The 19,943-nt window shown below is 40.9% G+C and overlaps 1 protein-coding gene across 2 annotated transcripts in view; it reads left to right on the top strand.

Annotated features, from left to right (window-relative positions):
• The first annotated feature begins 10,891 nt into the window (after positions 1–10,891).
• The window catches only part of dspa (desmoplakin a), a 90,254-nt gene continuing 81,202 nt past the window's right edge, over positions 10,892–19,943 (top strand). Inside the window, exons 1-2 of one of the 2 annotated variants that reach the window (XM_067981971.1) lie at positions 10,892–11,388; positions 13,492–13,588. In XM_067981971.1, coding sequence (XP_067838072.1) covers positions 11,060–11,388; positions 13,492–13,588 — 426 coding nt within the window. In that variant the 5' untranslated portion in view covers positions 10,892–11,059. The remainder of the gene's footprint in view (positions 11,389–13,491; positions 13,589–19,943) is intronic. The other variant, XM_067981972.1, reaches the window with a different exon arrangement.

Genomic DNA, 19,943 nt, shown 5'->3' with positions numbered 1-19,943 from the left:
AAACAGTGACCACTGAACTGTTGAACTAAGACTGACCCTACAGCAATGGCCAGTTTTATCACTTCAGTAAACTTAATTAAAGACATGCCATTGCATACTGATTCATAAGTTTCAGAGAACTTTAATCATTTGATAATGAGTGTGGGAAAACAGTTAGTTCTGCAAAGGAAAATGACTGGGCATACATCATCCTTTTAAATTGGCACCAATTATACAGAAAAAAAGACAGACTTATAATTAAAGGTTTCACTTGGCAAATAGCAATTATATGTAACAAGAGTGAAATTATCGATAAGGTAACAAAGTAAGTGAATTATACCGATCTCATTAGCCCTATGGGAAAAGAGCTCATTAAGTAAGGAAAACTATAGTTATTGATAAGGTATAAGTCAATTAAATTCTCCTTATAACTTTTGTGTGCATGGGTATTAATATTAAGTGTGTGCATCTCTCGAGTGTTGCTGATGTGGCTGCAAAAATGCTTCACAGGTATCGACATGTTCCAACAATATAGCCTACTTGTCTTTGATTTTTTTCTGACAGTAAGAAGCAGTATACATGCACTAACAAATGCCCTATTCTAACGTCTCAACAAATCTCTTATGCCCATGTAAATATTTTAAACAATATTTGGGCTTGATGTAGAATTTATGCCTTCATTCAATGTCTGATAAGGATTTTAATTGCAAATACAGTGTGTTATTTTGAGCCTTTCTCATTGCATAGTTGGGACCTGATAATTCTATTGAGTAAGACCAATTATTGATGTAAAGAAAGCACGAATTGTGTTAAAGATAAGGTAATGAAACATGATGGTTGCTAAATTGGGCCGTGTAGCGCCCATTGTTATGGCGCTATCTTGGTATAGGAGTTAGCGCATGCACAAATACCGAATGCCCGAAGCATGCAAAGTAAGGAGAAAATGGATGCCACCAATGTGCAACGCTGATTTTGGCACTTAACGCACAACTGGACACAGAGTCTTAACCACGACCAACTGAACGTGTCTTAGAGTGCCTGGAGGACCCTCACCAATGCTATTTAAAGGGACCATGTAGGATTTACAGGCTAGTAGCTGGATTATTGCTTCTGGCTGCTGATACATTTGTAACTGTTTTTGGAAGTCTCCTATACTTGAATACTAGGATGCAGGGACATAGCCTAACATTTAGAGCCAGGAGTGAGGTTAGGAAACACTTCTACACGCAAAGGGTGGGAGAAGTTTGGAACGCTCTTCTACAAACGGCAGTTGATGCTAGCTCAATTGTGAATTCTAAATCTGAGATTGATAGATTTCTGTGAACCAAGGGTATTAAGGGATATGGGACTAAGGCGGGTATATGGAGTTAGGTCAGAGGTCCACAATGATCTCATTGAATGGTGGAACAGGCTCGAGGGGCTAAATGCCACTGCCACTTGCTGCCTCTTGTTATGCGCCACCTTCTGCAAGAAAGTGGAACATGTGTCTGGGTGATGTGCTTGTCATGGTTGAATAGCTGCCAATGTGTGTGACCTGTGAGTTGTGGGTGGGTGGCTTGAAACAGTGGTAATGTGTGAGGGTGAGAGGAAGCATCTGATTGGAAGAATTGAGTACTGCTGGAAAGAATTTGTTGGTATGTGGGTGATGGGGGTGTAGTGCGTGGGGCAGTGGACATGGCTAGTGGTGCAGTTGGTAGCAGATACCCCTTGACAGTTGACCTCGCTCACCTTGACTACTTGTGTCAAAGCATTGAACTTCTTCCTGCACTACATCCATGTTCGTGGTGCTGTGCACCTGGTATTGACTTTGTCCCCTGTTGCCTCCCACTGCGTTTTGGTCATATGTCTGGAGGGCCGTTTGCGCCCTCGCCCCCCTGCGGATATAGGATGTCCTTCCTTCTGTCCACCTCTTGCCAGTAGTGTATCAGCAGAGAACCTTGGTGCATGCTCTCTCGCAGGCCTGGTACCAACTCAGGATGGCAGATTGGTGAGGTCTGGCATGCAGATTGGAGGATTTAGTAGTGTGCAACCTTTATTCAATGTATTAACATAACTCATAAGTGTGTAACCATAGGAATGGGACCTGCATGTGTGTTGTTTTACATGTGCGATGTCTGATCTCTGTTCAGACTGCATGCAAACAGCAGACTGTTATTTTTAGCAAATAACAGGTACCGGCTACCTTTAAGAGATTTGAAGAGACATCCTCTCTTTAAGAGAATGGGGCTCCCCCTGCTGGTGGAAAGTGCAAATTGCATCGAATCGACGTGCAAGGCCTGGATTTCAACGCAGATTTACGATGAGTACTGAAGCAGGACAAAGTTCTCGTCCTGCCTGCGCAGGGGCCATTGGGCATGGGTTAATAGCGGATAATGCTACCTACGCCCAATAATAGGCCCTATCGAATTTATGCTTTATTGGTTCAAGTACAGATTCTTTTTCAAGAAAACAAAACCGTTTCCTGACTAAATTTAACAGTTGTAGAATCAAATCCTATTAATAAATGGTCTTGAATCTCTAATAGAAAATACTATGAATTATATACCACATAGAAGCTACTTTATATGGACAATATATTTAAAGCTTATGACTGAGGAACCGTCAATCTATTCACACAATAAATTGTGTTTTCCACAGCATCATGTGGTATTGACTTCAGAGATTTTCCATTTGTTTGTAGTTTACATTTCTACAGGGTTTTCTTTTTTGAACTTTCTTTAATGAATTCAGCAAAATTTACAAACTTGCTAAGTTCATAGTACTTTGCAGGTTACAGAGTGCTTGCAGATACATACATTGTGGACCGTACATAGTTCTGTACATGTTGATAGCACTACACATTGAAAGCTGATGGGAATGTGGTCAGTGCTTTGTCAGAGCTTAGTTCCAGCAGATAGGATGGATCAAGGGGTTCACAATGTGGAGTAAAAACGTTGCCAAGTTTTTATCTACCCATTCATGATACATACAACTTAACAGTATGTTTGAGCTTTTTATACATTTATCCAATGTATAATTTCCTCACAATGTGGCGAATATCCTTTACTATGCTCCAGTGCAGGGGACAAAAAAGAAAACTTGCATATATGTAGCACATCATATAGAAACATCCCAAAGTGCTTTACATACAATGCATTACTTTGAAGTACAGTTATTATATAGGTGAATGCAGCAGCCATTTTGCCCACAGCAGGATCCCAAAACCTTTTCTGTGTAAATGGATTTTGAAGCAACTTGGCCTTTACAGAACAGTGTTGGTCAACCTTTTCTCTGAGTTTGTAACATAACAACATAAAATGGGTCACTGCATTGCAGAAACATCATTGTATTATTACAAAATACTTTGGATTACATTCTGTGTAGTAAAATATCTCATAAAGGCTGTAAATTGAAACAATCTTCAATAACTTGTACTTGTATACTGCGACTAATATAATAAAATGTCCCACGGTGTTTCGCATGTGAGAAAACAGATGGAGCGGTGGTAGTATTGGGAGAATTGACAAAAAGATAGATTTTGTGAAGACTTTTAAAAGCAGGGAGAGAAATGGCAAGGTAAAGAAGTTTAGGAAAGGAGTTCGAGAGGGTGGGACCTAGATAGTTGAAAGCTCTGCCATCAAGAAAGGAATGCTGGGAGGGGTGGGGGGAGCATGGGATTTACAGTAGACCAGAATTGGGCTGAAGAATAGTGCAAAAGTAGGGTGGTGCAAGACTATGGAGGGACTTGTAGATAGGATAAGAATTTTGAATTGGGGCATTGGGAGACAGGGAGCGAAAGGGCATCAGAAAGGATAGGATGATGGGTAGTGGGACTTACTATGGGACAGGATGTAGGCAGCAGAGTTTCAGACAGGTTGGAATTTGTGTAGGGAGACGCTCTGGCAGCCAGCGAGGAGGCCATTCAAGAAATTGAGTCTTGAGGAAGCATTAGTATGGATAAGGGTTTCAACCATGACAGGGATAACATAGCTGTGTTGGCCAACAATACTGCAGAAGTAGAAGAATGCAGTCTTAGTGATAGATAGGATATGGGATTTGAAGCTCAGTTCCAGGTCAAACAGGATACTGAGGTTGCACACTATCTCATTCAACCTGAGTGAGCAGCCAGGAAAGTTGAATAACACTTAGTGTATAATAGGGACAACATCATTGACTAAATTACTATGGAAAAAGTAAAGCAGTGACTGATACAGTATTCACCCTTCTCACAACAAAGTGAACACACAATCAAGTTAGGGTATAACTGCAGCTACTAAAACAACACCATAAGAGTGCTTGTACAACCATATGTTTTAAGATATAACATAATACACATAACACATTCTTTAAAGAACTCAAGTTTAATTATATTTCATTTTGTTGGCTATTTATCTTTCAAATCCAATTGTGAAGTACTTTTCACTCAGTGATCATATGCACTGTGTCTGAAGTCTGGTGCCTGATCACAAACAATGCATTTTATCCAACCACACTCAGGGGTAATGTATAGTTGATTGCATTTTTAAAGTTTTTTCCTTTTTACTCACAAGTCTCACCTGGATTGGCACAAAAACGTCAGAAGATGGTATATCAATAATAAGAGGCATAAATTGGAATACTTCCTCTCATGGTGTTTGATTTTTTTTGTCTAACCTTTTTCTATGGGGAATACTTTAGACTGAAAATTCTTCTCCCCAATGTTACATTCTCTTTATACTCTCAAATCGAAAGATACCCTAGCACACTATTGTAAATTTCTAACACCATCTGTTCCTATGGGCTTTCTGGGAGAGACCGCCAATTTAAGTATCAGCTTTTGTCGTGGGTCTGAACCCACTAGGAACTAAGGCAAAAGAAGAGAGCAATCATATTGCCCATTAGTCTGGGCTAGATTTGAGTCCAGGTTCATAAAATGTAGCCCCTTCCCTGTTATTTTGATGTAAGGCTTTAACTTCAATGCAAACTCAAAATCAAACAACCATCAAAGTACTCATTTATATAAAATGAGAAATACACTTTAAATTTACTTTAATATACGAAAAAGGGCAGGTAAAGAACAACTGATCCATTCAGTCTCTCTCATAAGTTGGAAATGAAGATCTCCTTACATTAATTTTGGGTTGTGATGGTTACAGAAAGGTAAGTCCTATTTAAATTGCTATGATGTTAATTAATACGGACTCAAATCGCACACAATAAAACACAACATGCTTCGGGCTAGACTAGAGTTGGGATTTGGTCCAAATTCGGGTTGGGCTTGAGTTGGGTTTGGTCCAACTTTAGGCTGGGCTACAATTGGGGTTGGTCCAACCTCAGGCTGAGCTACAATTGGGGTTTGGTCTAACTTTCTTTGTCTTATCATTTCATTGAAACTAACAAATAGAATTTGGCAGCTTTGAATATATTTGCTCAATGATTAACTTTCAACCCACAGAGGTGTATATAAAAAGTACAATAGTGTGCAGTCAGCATCATATTTTGGTGTAGAAAAAACAGTAACTTAAAAAAAATGTAATCTCTCTTTCTATCTGTTTCTTCATTAACTGGGCTCCCTGAGTAATGCACTAACTCTGGCCAAGAGGGCTGATAGGTGACTCATTTCCAGGTTTCTGTCGATAACATCTGCATTAGCTACTAGGCAGGCACATTAAACTGGCTTGGAGATGATTCTTACAAGAAAATCTGCATTACAACTATTTCTGATGTAGACATAGTCACCATACTATGGGTGAATGGGTCAAAATCCTGGAACTCCCTACCTAACAGCACTGTGGGAGAACCTTCACCACAGGACTGTAGCGGTTCAAGAAGGCGGCTCACCACCACCTTCTCAAGGGCAATTAGGGATGGGCAATAAATGCTGGCCTTGCTAGCGACGCCCAAATCCCATGAATGAAAAAAAAATACTGTCCCTGGATTGCTCCTTATAGTTCGTGTAACACCCATTTCTGTGGGATTTTTTTGTCCCAAAGTTTGACTGGAGAAAAGCCAACTTGAGATGACACTTGGAGATTTCACAAATTCAAACATAAACAAACAGAAATCTCTATATGGATGGGGTAGGGTTTTTGTGTTGAAGTGGGAGGGTGGGATAGGGTGGTGAAGGGAGTTACTTAAAAATTATTGGTTAATGACAGGAAATTGGATTTCAAGATGATAAAAAGTGCTGCTGCTTCAAGTTTTCCATCAAAACTTGCATACGCCCACCTGAGTAATGCTTGGGCATTAAAGGTATAAATTAAAAATGAAGCACTTCTTGCTCATCTCTGTTATTGGCTTAAAACTCTTGATTGCCAAGAAATTTGATTAAAAGTTTATTTTGCAAAACTAGTAACGTAGGCATTGATATATTAGCTAAAGCAAGTTAAACTGGGACTATTGTGAACCAGCCATTGGATTGACACTGGGGTAATCACCTGAACAAAAACGTCATTAAACTGCTCCCTTAAGGAGGAAGGAAGCACTAATACACGATGGTTTGTCCAAACTAAAATATGTGTAAGATAAAAATAAAATAAAATCATAATTCCTTTTTTTCATTGATTATAAACATCTTGCGATACCCACCGGTCTAAGAAGGCCTCAAGTGTACCGGAGGACACTGCGCGATCCCTCTCCAGGGCCAACTGAGCACTCAAATCCATGGAAAGAAAGCAAGCAATCGGCGTGACTTTCCCCACAGATTCTATGCATCCTGGACCTATGAATAACTGGGAACTGGGTAGTGCAATGCACTAAGGATTTTTTTTAAATCTCAGTGCTGTTGACTGCTGATCGGTATGTCGACCACAGCTGACAGCTCTTTAAAGATACCGTGATGTTACCCCAAGAGCTGGTGGCAGTGCAGATCCACAATTTTGGGTCTTGTATTTTTGCTTCCTTCCCAGTGCTCCCATCATTGAATTATGCCTTGGTTTGCAATGCTTCGGGGAGCCACACCTCATGCATAATTGTTCTGTGCTAAGTACCACATGCAATTTTCTTGTACCACAATGAAACGCCCAGTGTGCTCACTTACATGATCGCCGTTTCCGACTCTGTGCTTGACAGCGCAGGAGATGAGAAGATAATGAGGTTACAGAGCAAAAGAAAACAATGGAACCAACACATTTGAAATGAGAAGGAAGAGGACAAATGTCCCAGAGGAAAACAATTAACAGAATTGAGAAATATATAATGCAGAGGACAAATGTGAAAGTCGAAAAAGCATTAAAAGAAAATGTGATGAGGGGAGAAAAAAGGAAAGTGAAAGAATCATTACTGAATCTATAGACCCAAAAATCAGCAACAAGGGAAAAAGGGATCTAAAAGCAATAAATAATAGCAAGAGTTACACAAAGATGAATGTAAGGTGCATAGTGCTACTTTTTGTTGTTGCAATTAGTTTCAGGTGTGCAACAAAATGAAAGTGCCAGTGTAATTCTGGAGTCAGATCCTGCAGGAAAGTGACCTAAAAAGTGATTTTTTTTAGCGGCCCAAAAAGTGGTGTTTATACAATAAATTCCAGGAAAATACAATGTATAACAGATTATACTTTTGATACACAAATGGGTGAAGGTTTTAGGAATAAGCCCAAAAGGTAAGTTGGAAAAAGAAAGGCTTTATTTGGAAGATTGAGAGCATTTTGTCTGATGGAGTCAAACATTTAAAGTGTATCAGCTGTTATGTATCAGTTCAAGTCTCTGTTAGCAGAGACAGAAATCAAAAATTAAGCATAGTCCAGCATTTGCAAAGTTCAATATACCAGGAGAAGGCAACAAACAGTAAACGGTTAGTAAAAGGAGGGGTGGGGCCGATCAGGGACCAAAAAGGAGATCTACACATGGAGGCAGAGGGTATGGTTGAGGTACTAAATGAGTACTTTGCATCTGTCTTTACCAAGGAAGAAGACGCTGCCAGAATCTCAGTAAAGGAAGATGTAGTTGAGATAATGGATGGGCTAAAAACTGATAAAGAGGAGGAACTAGAAAGGTTAGCTGTACTTAAAGTAGATAAGTCACCCGATCCGGATGGGATGCATCCTCGGTTGCTGAGGGAAGTAAGGGTAGAAATTGCAGAGGTGCTGGCCATAATCTTCCAAATATCCATAGATATGGGAGGTGGTGCCAGAGGACTGGAGAATTGAAAATGTTACACCGTTGTTCAAAAAAGGGTGTAAGGATAAACCCAGCAACTACAGGCCAATCAGTTTAACCTCGGTGGTGGGGAAACTTTTAGAAACGATAATCCGGGACAGAATTAGCAGTCACTTGGACAAGTATGGATTGAATTGGGAAATCCAGTATGGATTTGTTAAAGGCAAATCGTGTTTAACTAACTTGATAAGAGTTTTTTGATGAGTTACAGAGAGGGTAGATGAGGGCAATGCGGTTGAGGTGGTGTATATGGACTTTCAAAAGGTATTTGATAAAGTGCCGCATAATAGGCTTGTCATCAAGATTGAAGCCCATGGAATAAAGGGGGCAGTAGCAGCATGGATACAAAATTGGCTAAGTGACAAGAAACAGAGAGTAGTGGTGAATGGTTGTTTTTCAGACTGGAGGGGGGTGTACAGTTGTGTTCCCCAGGGGTCAGTACTAGGACCACTGCTTTTTTTGATCTATATTAATGACTTGGACTTGGGTGTACAGGGCACAATTTCCAAATTTGCAGATGACACAAAACTTGGAAGTGTAGTGAACAGTGAGGAGGGTAGTTATCGACTTCAAGAGGATATAGATAGGCTGATGAAATGGCGGACACGTGGCAGATGAAATTTAATGCAGAAAAATACGAAGTGATACATTTCAGTAGGAAGAACGAGGAGCGGCAATATAAACTAGAGGGCACAATTCTAAAAAGGGTACAGGAACAGAGAGATCCGGGGGTATATGTGCACAAATCGTTGAAGGTGGCAGGGCAGGTTAAGAAAGCAGTTAAAAAAGCATACAGGGTCCTGGGCTTTATAAATAAAAGCATAGAGTACAAAAGCAAGGAAGTCATGATGAACCTTTATTAAACACTGGTTCGACCATAACTGGAGTATTGTGTCCCGTTCTGGGCACCGCACTTTAGGAAAGATGTGAACGCCTTAGAGAGGGTGCAGAAAAGATTTACTCCAATGATTCCAGGGATGAGGGACTTTAGTTACGTGGATAGACTGGAGAAGCTGGGGTTGTTCTCCTTGGAACCGAGAAGATTGAGAGGAGATTTGATAGAGGTATTCAAAATCATTAAGTGTCTAGACAGAATAGATAGAGAGAAACTCCATTGGCAGAGGGGTCAAGAACCAGAGGGCATAGATTTAAGGTGATTGGCAAAAGAACCAAAGGTGACATGAGGAAAATCTTTTTTACACAGCGAGTGGTTAGGATCTGGAATGCACTGCCAGTGGGGATGGTGGAGGCAGATTCAATCATGGCTTTCAAAAGGGAACTGGATAAGTACTTGAAAGGAAAAAAAATTGAAGGGTATGGGGATAGGACGAGGGAGTGGGACTAGCTGGATTGCTCCTGCATAGAGCTGGCATGAATAACCTCCTTCCGTGCTGTAACCTTTCTATGATTCTAAATGTACCTGGACATACTTGTTATTCAAAGCTGTTACCCTGTCAGCTATCTGTAAGGAATCTAACTTTAAATTGCCTTACTAGCTTTACATTAATATCAGACATTGAATATAACTTCCTCCTGTATAAAGTCAAGCACAGCTGATGTTGAGTTGTTATGATTCAGTTAAACTACATTCACCCCTGTAATGGTTTAAATTCTGCCAGTTAACCATATCTACCAAGTACTTTATGTACTCCTTAATGCTTAATCTTATGATGGCATTAATCTTGCTATCACACATGCATTAATACAGTAATGTTCATTCACTGATTTCTGTATATGATTCTATCTTTGAATAACTTTGGCAAGAAAGGGTTAACTCATTCACAATAGTGAACTGCATCCACAAAAGGGTTTTGCTTTACCTCATTTACGTGATGGGAAGAGCACGCGAACTTGAAACAATAAGTTCGATCTTACCCCACCCAGTGAATATCCACTCCAAAAAGTGGGTAGTCTGGTTCAACCAGAGATTTTAGGCATGTGAACAGCCTAGTTACGGCGATCTCAGTTTTCACGATCAAAGGGCAACAAATTATTCTTCGTGAAATATCATACGCTTTTCAGTTAAAAAAATCTTCCAACCTCTAATCCCCCCCCCAATCCCTCTGAAAGATCGGAATAACTATTCCAGAAACGCTTTACCTTTAGTTGTTGCATTATTTAGTGTTGTGGGATTAATTACATTACGAATGCACGAGGCCTGTTTCAGATTGAATCCGAATTGATCAATGGATATGATCAACTTTTGGAACCGATGTTTTCAGCGCCCACCTCCCCCGCTTTCACTTGATAAAAAAAATCTGTATATTTAAAAACTATGCGCCAGAAACTTCAACAATCGGCTTCAAATCGGAAATATTAAATATTATGTGGCGATTCGAAATATAAATCTTCCATTTCACAAAGTACAGCACAGGGTCAGATTTAGCCATTCACACAGCATCCACCCACAGCGGCACTTTTAAACCAAACATCATTAAAAAAAACTCGACTCCCACTAAAGCCAGCTTTACCCACAAATTTAATTCCAACAAATAATGCTTCTTATTAATGCTCCACCTGGTTAAACAAAAATGCCAGGAAAAGGTGGCTGGATCTTTGTCTCATTAGAATATATATATGTTTAAAGAAAACCTAGATTTTGTTGCCAGAAAGCAACAGCAGTCGCAGACGTTTTGTTTTAAAAAAGTCAAATAATAATTTAGCCGTCGCAGACCTGGGAACAGAGAGGCCAAGCCTGTATTGCTCAAGGTGTGGGCGGTGGCTGAGGGTGTAACCTTGATACGCCCAAAATTGGAGGAGGAGTTTCTGGAGCCAAAGGGCAATTCTTCCTGTAGTTTGCGTACAGTACTGCGGGAAGGTGTGAAGGCGTCTGATTGTTGCTGTGCCGCGCAATCGGCTTGAAGTTTATATATATATGCACACACGCAATTAGCTTGTGTTCCAGTTGCGGGCCGATCTGAGGACCACTTTGGGAGCGTGGAGAGGAGGAAGCAGCCGCCGCCGCGATGAGTTTGCACGGCTCGCAGACGGCGCTCCACCGGCACTCGTTCTCCGATCGTCATTACCAGGGCGAGTATTCGACCCGCAGCGATGGAGGGGGAGAGGTGTTCGTGTCCCCGCAACAGCAGTACGGGGGAGGCGACGCACACCTGTCCGGACAGCAGCTGTTCAGTATAGCAGGAGGTGGTGGTGGAGGAGGAGACCTGTACATGATAGGAAGCTCTCAGCACCGAACCTTGAGCAGCGGAGGCGACATGTCACCCGCGGCAGCTGTACATTCCCGAGTAGGAGGGGGAAGGACCTTCGACATGGTGGGAACCAAACAATACGCCAAGTAAGAGAAACTTTGGCAATGTTTTTCCCCTCCTCAGTATTTTTCGAAGCAACTTTTTGGGTCGTGATGACTAACTTTGGCAAAGATTGTTTTTTGTGCTTTCTTTTAAAATGTGTTTAAAAATGTTTTAGTATCTTGGAAAATAATTTTACTTGAATTTTTTTTCAAAAAAATTATTTTTTGGGGGGGGGGGGATGGGAGCGAAAAGAAAGGTGACATCTGGGTGTGTGCGAATCAGTTCCTGTAACGCTTCAAAATGGATACTTGGTTGAAAGGCTCGCCTGCACTGGGCGTGTTAACCCTTTGCTGCACCTTTTAAATCCATTTTGCAATATAAAGTTGTGATGCAACCTGTGTTTTAACAGGTTGCTTATTTGAGCTCGATAACATTAGCGGAATCGTCGAGGTTTTTTTTAGAAATCTATATTTGTAGATTTTAAAATAGGACAATTATTAACTTGTAGGCAGTAATATAATTTATCGTATAACCTTAAAAAGAGACAGCTTTGCAGTAGGGATTTTTGTTCTGGCCAATATTTCTCCCTCAATCAGCATCATCAAAACAGATTACTAACTGGTCATTTATCAAATTGCTGTTTGTGGGACCTTGCTGTCCACAAATTGGCTGCTGCGTTTCCTGCACTTCAAAAAAACTTAATTGGCTGTGAAGTGCTTTGGAAAGTTCTGAGGTTGTGAAAGGCACTATATAATACGCAAGTCTTTCTTTCTCCTTTCACGTTTTTCGTGGGGGAAAGGAGATGCCCCCGCAAATTACTCTCACATCCTGGGGGTGCTTTTTAAATACTGACCCGTTCTAAGGGATATTATTGCAAGGAGGTTGGAGTACAAGAGTAAGGAAGTCTTGCTGCAATTGTACAGATGTAAGGAATCTTACAACACCAGGTTATAGTCCAACAAATTTATTTTAAAATCACAAGCTTTCGGAGATTATCTCCTTCACCGGCATCTCCACATCATGGCAATTGTACAGGACATTGGTGAGACTACATCTGGAGTACTGTGTACAGTTTTGGTCTCCTTACTTGCCTTAGAGGCAGTGCAACAAAAGTTAATTAAGATTGATTCCTGGGATGAGAGGGTTGTCCTATGAGGAGGGATTGAGTAGAATGGGCCTATATTCTCTGTAGTTTAGAAGAATGAGAGGTGATCTCATTGAAACGTATAAGATTCTGAGAGGGCTTGACAGGGTAGATGCTTGAGAGGCTGTTTCCCCCGGCTGGAGAGTCTAGAACTAGGTGTCATTGTCTCAAGATACGGGGTCGGCCATTTAGGACTGAGATGAGGAGAAATTTCTTCAATCAGAGGGTTGTGAATCTTTGGGATTCTCTACTCCAGTAGGCTGTGGGTGCTGAGACGTTGAGTATATTCAAGGCTAAGATCGATAGATTTTTGGACTTCAAGGAATATGGGGATCGGGCAGGAAAGTGGAGTTGAGGTCGAAGATCAGCCATGAATATTGAATGGCGGAGCAGTCTGAAAGTCCGTATGGCCCACTCCTGCTCCTGTTTCTTATGTTAAAGAATGGTGTCCTAACTAACAAAAGAAAGACAGTGTCAGCTAACAGGAAAGCAGTGTCATCATTGCAGATTTTATTAAAAAAAAGTTACAGCAACAAAAGTAACACGTACTGAGCCAACAATTAGAGTAAAATGATAATGAGTCAGAAATTTGGTGAACTTGGGTTTTCCCCAGGATCTTCCAACCTATTTTTTCCCCCCTGGATATGGGGACCCCAGTTTGAAAACTGGTGGTCGGGAGATTTATCAACCCCTCAACTCAACTATTTTTCCTGAGTGGCTGCTTGTAAAATGCTTAATTTTCTCAGTTAAAATATGGTTAAGTGTTTGAAGAAGTGCACAACCACTACATGCATCTTTTGAACTACAGTATTCAGAATTATTTTTAGTATTAATTTTTCTAATATTTAATTGCATACTATTCAATGAGTTCTCCTGACATATTAGGGTTAAATGTAGCAATGTGCAGAACCACAGCTATATGTTATAGTACAGAATCAGTTGATTTTTGATATATAAACACGCGTACTTGTTTTGCACACACTTTCTGTTTTTCTTTCTAAAGTAATATGGATTCGCTACAGAAACGCCATATTCCAATCCATTCATTGACGGGATGGTGTGAGGAGAACCTCAATCAGGCAGAGATGCTGTTCCGGGAGGTAAATTCTTACTCGCATTAAAAACAAACAAAGGTGCAATAACATCTTTCGTTGCATGTTACAACAAAATTTAATGTTCAAATGCCTGCACTCTCAAGTAACAAAGGTCAAAAATGATTTACAAATGTGCTCTTTTTAAAATAAAAATGCTACCATTATAGCACATTGAACTTTGGCTTTAATAAAATAGAAAACCCTTCCAGAGTCACTTTTTTTTAATATAGTTTTTTCCAATAACTATGATTCGGTTTCATTTTAACTTTGTAACCTTCTACAGTTTCAAGTTTTCCTTAATGCGACGGACCTATGATGATCTGATTCAGACTTTACAACTATTACTGCTGTGTAGAAGCTACTAGGGTAGAAATTTGTCTCGGGCGGTAGTGCAAATTGGGCAGTATCGCACCTGCCCCCCTGGTATTCGGTTTCATTGACTTCAGTAGAATTGAATACCGGGCGATGTGCTTAACAGGCGGCCCATGCAGTACTGCCTGGTTTACGCTGCCGAACAAGACTGGTTTCTACCCGCGCTAAATCTGCACTGTGATTAATTTATTGAACATTAACATAATATATAATTAAAAACATGCTAGAAGTACCTTAGTCGGAAGTGGTTTTCTCGCGAACATTTCTGTCCAAACTACAGTCCAACATATTCAGTGCATTTTTTAAAACCAACACCGATAATAAATATCTCCCAAATGGAATACTGGGCAACTTCCAATGCTGCAAGAGACACTTGTGTCTTAAACAAGTCCCACATGCAATTTTCCCTGCACATTGAGAGTGTTTTTCAGATCAAGGGACAGACTCGGGCTGAAATGTGGCAGGTAACATTCGCATCACGTAAGTGTCAGATAATGGCTGTCTCCAACCCTGATCTTCAAAGGCCACCATCATTGCCAATTCCTACATCATTAACATATTGGGAGTTTCATTGACCAGAAGCTTAATTGGACCAGCTATATCAACACTGTCTGCAAGAGCAGGGCAGAAGCTGGGTATTCTGTGATGAGTGGCTCACCTCCTTACTCCTCAAAGCCTTTCTACCATCTGCAAGGTTCAAGTCAGGGGTGGGATAGAATACTCATCAGTAACCTGGATGGGTGCAGCTGCACCAACGCTCAAACTTGACAACATACAGGACAAAGCAGTTTGCTTGATCAGCTTCCCTGCTGCTGGACTCAATATCCACCTCCTCCAAACACTGTTGCACTGTGCCTGCAGAATGCACTATCTACAGGCTGCAATGCATCAACTCAACAAGTGTGGTTAAATAGCACCTTTCAGCCCCGTGACTTCTACCACCAAGAAGGATAAGAGCAGCAATATCACGGATCTCCAAGATGGACATGTACCGCTTTTCCTCCTTCGTTCCTGGGTCAAAATCCTGCAATTCCTTACCTAATGCCAATATGGGAGCACCATCACCATAAGGACCACAGTGGTTCAGGAAGGTCTTTCCTCGCTTTCTTGGGTCACCTAAGGATGGGCAATAAATGTGGGCTTTGCCAGTGTGGTCCACATTCCGAGAACAATTAATTTTTTAAAAAAGTTATAAATTTGAGAAAAGCCAATTAAAAGTAAATCTAGGAAGAACTTGTTCACAGAGTTGTGAGAGAGAGGAACATACTGCCCCAGGAGGCCTTAGGTGCAAAGTCAGTTGACATGTTTAAAAGTAAGATAGATACTTAGTTGGAAAGTGGGTATAAAGGGATATGGAGAAAAGACAAGAAATTTGGATTAAAAAGATAATGCCATGGTTAACAGAATGGTTGTGCAGATTTGATGGACCAAATTACCTAATCTTTCTTTACCTCCTATGTTGTAATTTGGCATTAATAGGACCTGCCTGTGCCTCTTATTTGGATTTTAGACATCTAGAGTGAGGGCAATGGGTCTGACATTATGGAAATGGGAGAGCGAACAGAAATTATTACTACAGAATTAGCTGACCCATAGAACAATAATGTACTAGATCCATCCTCCGTAAAATGAGCCATTTTGGCCATTTGACATGAGTTGAAGGAAGATTTGGAAATTGACTCAATTTCCACTGCCTGTCTGTCGGATTGAAAGTGACCGTAAATCTCACTTTCTATTTGGTACATGGTGGCTAAGTATCGTTTGCTAATTGTTTTCCCCCGCTTTTCTCCGCCCTTCTCTTCTACCAAAGATGTTCAGTTATGCTGGTATGTGGTTCCACGGGTGCGGGGTGCATTCTGATAGCTCACTCGAGGCCTTTTCTCATGAAAGCCTAGGCAATTCGGCCCTGAAATGCAGTGGGTATTTTCCCAATCTCCTGTCATTACATTGGTGGGAGCTCAGGGAAACTGGCAGAGAAATACCAAAAATGGTAATTTATACCGTTTCTCTGGGAAGCTGTCTGTCTGTCGCCAGAGTTACAGCGGGAGACTGGGAGAACCATAGAAGGATACCCAGGCCTTAGATTTAACAGGTTGTTAACTGTGGGGACACTACAACCAGGCTCGAATCTGTCCTACCCCAGCATTCATAAGTGTGCACTTAATAGCAGGGATTATCACTGGTGGGCATCTTAGCTGATTATTTTCTCCATACCCAGGAGTACTGAGGCTAATTGCAACACTATAATTTATCACACATTAGAAATTGAACCCGGGATCATCTTGTCTATATAGCTTGCCTTCATACTTTCTTTATCAACTGAGGCATCTGGGGAATCTGAACATGTGGGTTGCTGATTGGCAATAACGGTGAAGCCAAGATTGATGACCACACAAAGATGAGAAACTGGAATCCAATGTATTGTACGCTGAAATGTGAGATTTTCATAATGTGTGGCTCAGATGACACATGATTCTCTAAATTTGTGCCATAGCTTCCAAGAATGTTGTGTACAGTTTGAGACAAGTTGAGAGTTTGATTCTATTCTATTTCAAGCAGCATGGCTCTGGAGTGGAGAGGGAAGTTCTATCGAGACATTTCCTCAACTTGCGATCATTGCTAACTATAATCTTTCAAAGTTCTCTAGATTCAGGAACTGTCCCTCTAGATTGGAAAATTGCACATGTCACTCAGCTTTTTAAGAAAGGAGAGAGAGGGAAACCAGGGAATTATGGACCAGTTAGCCTTACATCTGTTGTGGGGAAAATGCTGGAGTCTATAATTAAGGATAGGGTGACTGAACACCTTGAGAATTTTCAGTTAATCAGAGAGAGCCAGCATGGACTTGTGAAAGGTAGGTCGTGCCTGACAAACCTGATTGAATTTTTTGAAGAGGTGGCTAAAGTAGTGGACAGGGGATGTCAATGGATGTTATTTATATGGACTTCCAGAAGGCATTTGATAAAGTCCCACACAAGAGACTGTTAGCTAAGATAGAAGCCGATAGAATCGAGGGAAAAGTACGGACTTGGTTAGGAAGTTGGCTGAGCGAAAGGCGACAGAGAGTAGGGATAATGGGTAGGTGCTCACATTGGCAGGATGTGACTAGTGGAGTCCCGCAGGGATCTGTCTTGGGGCCTCAATTATTCACAATATTTATTAACGACTTAGATAAAGGCATAGAAAGCCTCATATCTAAGTTTGCCAACGACACAAAGATTGGTGGCATTGTAAGCAGTGTAGATGAAAACATAAAATTACAAAGGGATATTGATAGATTAGGTGAATGGGTAAAACTGTGGCAAATGGAATTCATTGTAGGCAAATGTGAGGTCATCCACTTTGGATCAAAAAAGGATAGAACAGGGTACTGTCTAAATGGTAAAAAGTTTAAAAACAGTGGATGTCCAAAGGGACTTAGGGGTTCAGGTACATAGATCATTGAAGTATCATGAACAGGTGCAGAAAATAATCAATAAGGCTAATGGAATACTGGCCTTTATATCTAGAGGACTAGAGTACAAGGGGGCAGAAGTTATGCTGCAACTATACAAAACCATGGTTAGACCGCGCCTGGAGTACTGTGAGCAGTTCTGGGCATCGCACCTTCGGAAGGACATATTGGCCTTGGAGGGAGCGCAGCGTAGGTTTACTAGAATGATACCTGGACTTCAAGGGTTAAGTTACGAGGAGAGATTACACAAATTGGGATTGTATTCTCTAGAGTTTAGAAGGTTAAGGGGTGATCTGATCGAGGTTTATAAGGTATTAAGGGGAACAGATAGGGTGGATAGAGAGAAACTATTTCCGCTGGTTGGGGATTCTAGGAGTAGGGAACACAGTCTAAAAATTAGAGCCAGACCTTTCAGGAGCGAGATTAGAAAACATTTCTACATAGAAAGAGTGATAGAAGTTTGGAACTCTCTTCCGCAAACGGCAATTGTTGCTAGCTCAATTGCTAAATTTAAATCTGAGATAGATAGCTTTTTGGCGACCAAAGGTATTAAGGGATATGGGCCAAAGGCAGGTATATGGAGTTAGATCACAGATCAGCCATGATCTTATCAAATGGCGGAGCACGCACGAGGGGCTGAATGGCCTGCTCCTAGTCCTATGTTCCTATTGCACATGTATCCAGCTTTCCTACACAGTTGCGTTTGTTTGCTAAGGTTATACCTTACCCCTCCTGCTACTAAAACATTTTCCAAAAAGAAAGGACAATTTAATTTACCTTTTCTTCTCCCTGAGCAAACAGTATGGGGTAGAGTTTCTGCTGGATTGCGCTGGCTTTTTCAGCGCAATTTGTCCCGATCAGCACAAAAGATCAAGGAATTTCGATGTATATTGGGCATAAATTATGTTCAGCGTAGTTTGAGTTTCCGCGATCTTTTGCGCTGGTTCTAAAATAGTCACGCTGAAGCCGGCCCTGCCCCCAAAGCTGGCCCTGCCCCCTGAATGAAATAACCAGGATGGTGAGTTTCCGCCGATAGCGGCCATTCGAGGAGGGTCTTCATATTAAACTCGTTTTCTTAGGCGCACATGCACTGGTAGGCATGTTTTAAATGCTTTTAAATATTAAAAAATGTTTAATTTACTAAGAAACTGACTAGTATACACCAATGAAAGAAGTAAATGGTACAGTATAGTTTTAGTCATTTGCAGTGATTTAAAATCAGGTTACTCACAGCTGGAGGACTGGACACTTATTATAAATGCTTATTTTTTGTGATAAATCCATTTTCAGCTGTATTAGTAAAACTGCACCAGGTTACCACTCCTAAATACATCAATGAATATTTTTTATTACAAAAAAATGAACGATTACGTGCTGTTCAGCTGACGGATTGCACTGATTTATGTAAGCTTTTACGTTTGTGGTTATGTTAACGCATTTTAGTGGAAACTCTGAATGAAACCCAGCCAGTGCAATTTGTGCCCAAAGTGGAAACTCTACCCCCATGTTTTTAATTGTGTGACAACTGAGATTTAAAGTACAAAAGAACACGGTAGCTCTCAATAGAAGCATGGCTGGATTATCCTCTTCCTTTCTCACCCTATCTTGTAGCATCTGCCATTACTCTTATTCACTTAACCTCCTCGAGTGTTTCCCTCCTGATGAGTTATTCATCTGGCTGCTCAGGATTCTACTTAGTTTGGCAAGTCTGGAGGAGCAAAGGGATTTAGGTGTCCCATGTACACAAATCACTAAAAACTAGTGCACAGGCACAAAAAAATAATCAAAATGGCTAATGGAATGTTGGCCTTTGTCACAGTTGGGTTGGAATAGAAAAGCGAGGGAGTGATGCTTTAGTTGTACAGAGCCTTGGTCAGACCCCATCTGGAGTACTGCGTTCAGTTTTGGGCAACAAACCTCAGGAAAGATATATTGGCCTTGCTAGAATAATACTGGGGCTTATAAGGTTAAAATGAGGTTGGACTGCATAAACTTGGTTTGTATTCCCTTGAGTTTAGAAGTTTAAGGGGTGATCTATTCAAGGTCTTTAAAATGATAAAGGGATTTGATAGGATAGACACAGAGAGCCTACTTCCTTTGGTAGTGGAATCCAGAAGAAGGAGGCATAATCTTAAAATTAGAGCACGGCCATTTAGGAATGAAATCAGGAAGCACTTTTTCACAAAGGGTAGTGAAAATCTGGAACTCTCTTCCCACAAAAGACTGTGCATGCTGAGTCAGTTGAAATGATCTAGACTGAGATCATTAGGTTTTTGTTAGGTAAGGGATATGGAGCAAAAGCAGGTAATTGTAGTTGAGGAACAGATCAACCACAATCTAATTGAGTGGTGGAACAGGCTCGGGGGGGCTGAATGGCCTACTCCTTTTCCTGTGTCTCCTAGTGCTGCATGTTGGGGGATACCTTTCTCTTGTTGAAATTAAATCATTTCCTACGCTCCTTCTAAATTCTGATGCAAGACTGCATTTTGTTCAGCAATTTTACGCCAAGTCCTATTATTGTTTAGGGAATTGCAG

This window comes from Heptranchias perlo, chromosome 3, assembly GCF_035084215.1.
Source record: "Heptranchias perlo isolate sHepPer1 chromosome 3, sHepPer1.hap1, whole genome shotgun sequence".
NCBI classification, from domain to species: Eukaryota; Metazoa; Chordata; class Chondrichthyes; order Hexanchiformes; family Hexanchidae; genus Heptranchias; species Heptranchias perlo.
This window is presented reverse-complemented; position numbering and strand designations above follow the sequence as displayed.